We start from the raw sequence: 2,942 nt of genomic DNA, 5'->3' as shown, positions 1-2,942 counted from the left end.
TATAACAAATTTTCCCCTGTTGAAAGATCCTTTACCTCAAGGACTAAATTGAGGGAACTGTTGCTGAAGCACATGAAGGTCTAACCAAGTACTATCTTTTGGGGAGCAGGAACCATTTCACAAGGGCTTGAGTGACTGGTCACCCATGTTTCGAAATGGCCCTTTATTCTAGGATAGCTTCAGGTTCCAACATAATGTAGCCATGAGTAGATACGGTAATTGGCAAGTCTGGGACAGTAGAAGTAGTGCCCAAATACGTTTTTAATTGGGAGACATGAAAGGTGTGATGGATCTTGGCATTGGGAGGAAGAGCCAGCTAATAAGCAGCCCGTCCAATCTTTTTCATGACTCTGAATGGTTCAAAGTACTTGGAATTCAGCTTATGATATGAGTGCCCCTTCATGGACATCTATCTATAAGGTTGCAGCTTGACCAATACCATATCTCCTTCCTCAAAGCTTCTGGAAGTCCTCTTCTTGTCAATTTGTGCTTTCATCCGTCATTGAGCCAATTGGAGATGGTGTTTCAATAGCCTCACAGTTGCTTCCCTAGCCTGCAAACTCCTGTCCACCTGTTCTACCATTGAGCTGTGAGCTATATAAAGTAAATGCAGTGGTGGTTTTTAGCCATATAGCACTTCAAATGGGGTCATCTTGATGACAGTGTGGTAGCTGGTGTTATACCACCACTCAGCAAGCGGCGGCCAGGTTGCCCACTCCTTGGACCTATCATTGCACATGCATCTCAAGTAGCCCTCAAGACATTTATTGACAACCTCTGTTTGCCCATCAGATTGAGGGTGGTAGGCAGTAGAATAGTGTAATTGAACCCCTTGAACATCAAATAAGTCTTGCCAAAATTTGCTGAGGAAGATAACATCTCTGTCACACACTATTGTTTGTGGCAGACCATGAAGTCGGTAAATGTTATCCAAAAAGGCCTGAGCCACTGTGGAAGTAGTGTAGGGGTGTACTAGTCCAATGAAGTGAGCATTCTTGCTCAATCTATCGACTACTACCAGGATCATGGACTTATTGTGAGATTTGGGAAGGCCTTCAATAAAATCCAAACTAATGTCTTGCCATACTTTGCCGAGAATAGGAAGGAATTGCAGTAACCTAGGGATCCTGATTTTCTCCTTTACATTTCTGGCATATCTCACAGCTCTTTACAAATTTGTGAACATCTTGTTTCATTTTGCTCCAGTAATATAATTGGCTGACTTAAAGAGGGTGGTAGTCATACCAGAATGGCCTTCCACATCAGAACTATATAGGAATTCTAAGATCTCTGGTCTTAGGGAAGGTTCTGTGCCCACCACAATCTTACCCTTCCTGTATAAAACTCCATCTTATAGCATGTATGTAGGATTTGAAAGGGAGTCTGTTTATAGTTGAGCTAATACTTTTTGTAGTTGAGGATCTCCAATGTAAGATTTCTGTACTTTCACAAGAAAAGTGGAAGTAACAGTAGAAATAATATGCAGGTGGATATCAGTTGTAACGCACTTAGACAGTGCATCAGCCACCAGATTTTTCTTTACTTTCTTATAAACAATGGTGTAATTATACCCCATAAGTTTAGCTAGCCAATTCTGTTGACTAGGTGTAGAAATCCTCTGTTCCAATAGATATTTAAGACTATGATGGTCTGTTTTGATAGTGAAATGTCTACCTATCAAATAGGGTCTCCATTTATTAATTGCAACCACAATGACCATCATTTCTTTCTAATATATTGACAGTTGTTGGTGTTTATCATTCAAAACCTTGCTCATGTAAGCCAGTGGATGATCAACTTGCATCATCATAGCTCCAATGCCCACTCCACAGGCATCATCTTCAATAAACTCTAAGGAAAAGTTTGGTAAAGCCAAGACAAGTGTGGTACTCATGGCCTGTTTCAAACAGTCAAATGCTCTAGTTGTTGCTTCAAACCATGCAAACTTGTCCTTATTCAATAGTTCAGTCAGTGGTCTAGCAATGACCTATATCCCATCACAAACCTCCTATAGTAACTAGTTAGACCCAAAATTTCCCTGAACTCCTTTAATGATTTTGGAATGGGCCAATCCAGCATTGCTTTCACCTTGCCAGGATCTGCAGTCACCCCTGATTGAGTGATAATATGACCTACGTAATAGACCTCTATTTTCCCAAATGAACACTTACTTCTTTTAACAAACAAGCTATGTTTCTACGATACTTCAAAAGCTTGCTATAAGTGTACTAAATGTTCCGTCCAAGATGGACAGTGAATAGGAATATCATAAAACAACTAATATAAACTTCCTCAAATAAGGCTGGAATATAGTATTCATCAAACTTTGGAAGGTGGATGGAGCATTTGTTAGTCCAAATGACATTATTACAAAATCATAATGACCATTGTGAGACCTAAAAGTTGCCTTCTCGATATCATTCCCAGCCATCCTAATTTGATGATAACCTGATCTCAAATTCAGTTTTGAAAAATATTTTGACCCCCCTAACTCATCCATTAACTCCTCTATCACAGGTATAGGGAATTTATCCTTCACAGTAGAATTATTTAGTTTCTTATAGTCAATGCAAAGTCTCCAAGAACCATCTTTCTTTTTAACCATAACAATAGGAGAAGAGAATGGACTTACACTAGGTCGAATGACCCCACATTCCAGTATTTCCCGAATCATCTTTTCAATCTCATCTTTTTGACTAGCAGGGTATCTATATGGCCTCACATTGATAGGTGAGGTGCCCTCCTTCAGTATGATCTTGTGGTCATGACTCCTATGAGGTGGCAGGCCGGTAGGCACTTCAAAAAGCACTGCATATTGGTCCGGAATCTTCTATAGATCTTTAGGGGAAGGAGCCTCTTCTGAGGTCTGTAAACTTGAAGTCTCCATTGGTTGAATGAAAGCCATTTTCATCGAATTAATCTGGCTGGTTATGCTTATTACC

The 2,942-nt window shown here is 40.0% G+C and overlaps 1 protein-coding gene across 1 annotated transcript; it reads right to left on the bottom strand.

Annotated features, from left to right (window-relative positions):
- Positions 1-622: 622 nt before the first annotated feature.
- On the bottom strand, positions 623-2,674 carry LOC142174331 (uncharacterized). Its single transcript, XM_075240109.1, has 3 exons — positions 2,372-2,674; positions 1,743-1,987; positions 623-1,166 (listed from the first exon to the last, which is right to left on the bottom strand). The coding sequence occupies exons 1-3, from the start codon at positions 2,672-2,674 to the stop codon at positions 623-625; spliced, it is 1,092 nt and encodes a 363-aa protein (XP_075096210.1).
- Positions 2,675-2,942: the final 268 nt, after the last annotated feature.

This window comes from Nicotiana tabacum, chromosome 20, assembly GCF_000715075.1.
Source record: "Nicotiana tabacum cultivar K326 chromosome 20, ASM71507v2, whole genome shotgun sequence".
Taxonomy (NCBI): domain Eukaryota; kingdom Viridiplantae; phylum Streptophyta; class Magnoliopsida; order Solanales; family Solanaceae; genus Nicotiana; species Nicotiana tabacum.
This window is presented reverse-complemented; position numbering and strand designations above follow the sequence as displayed.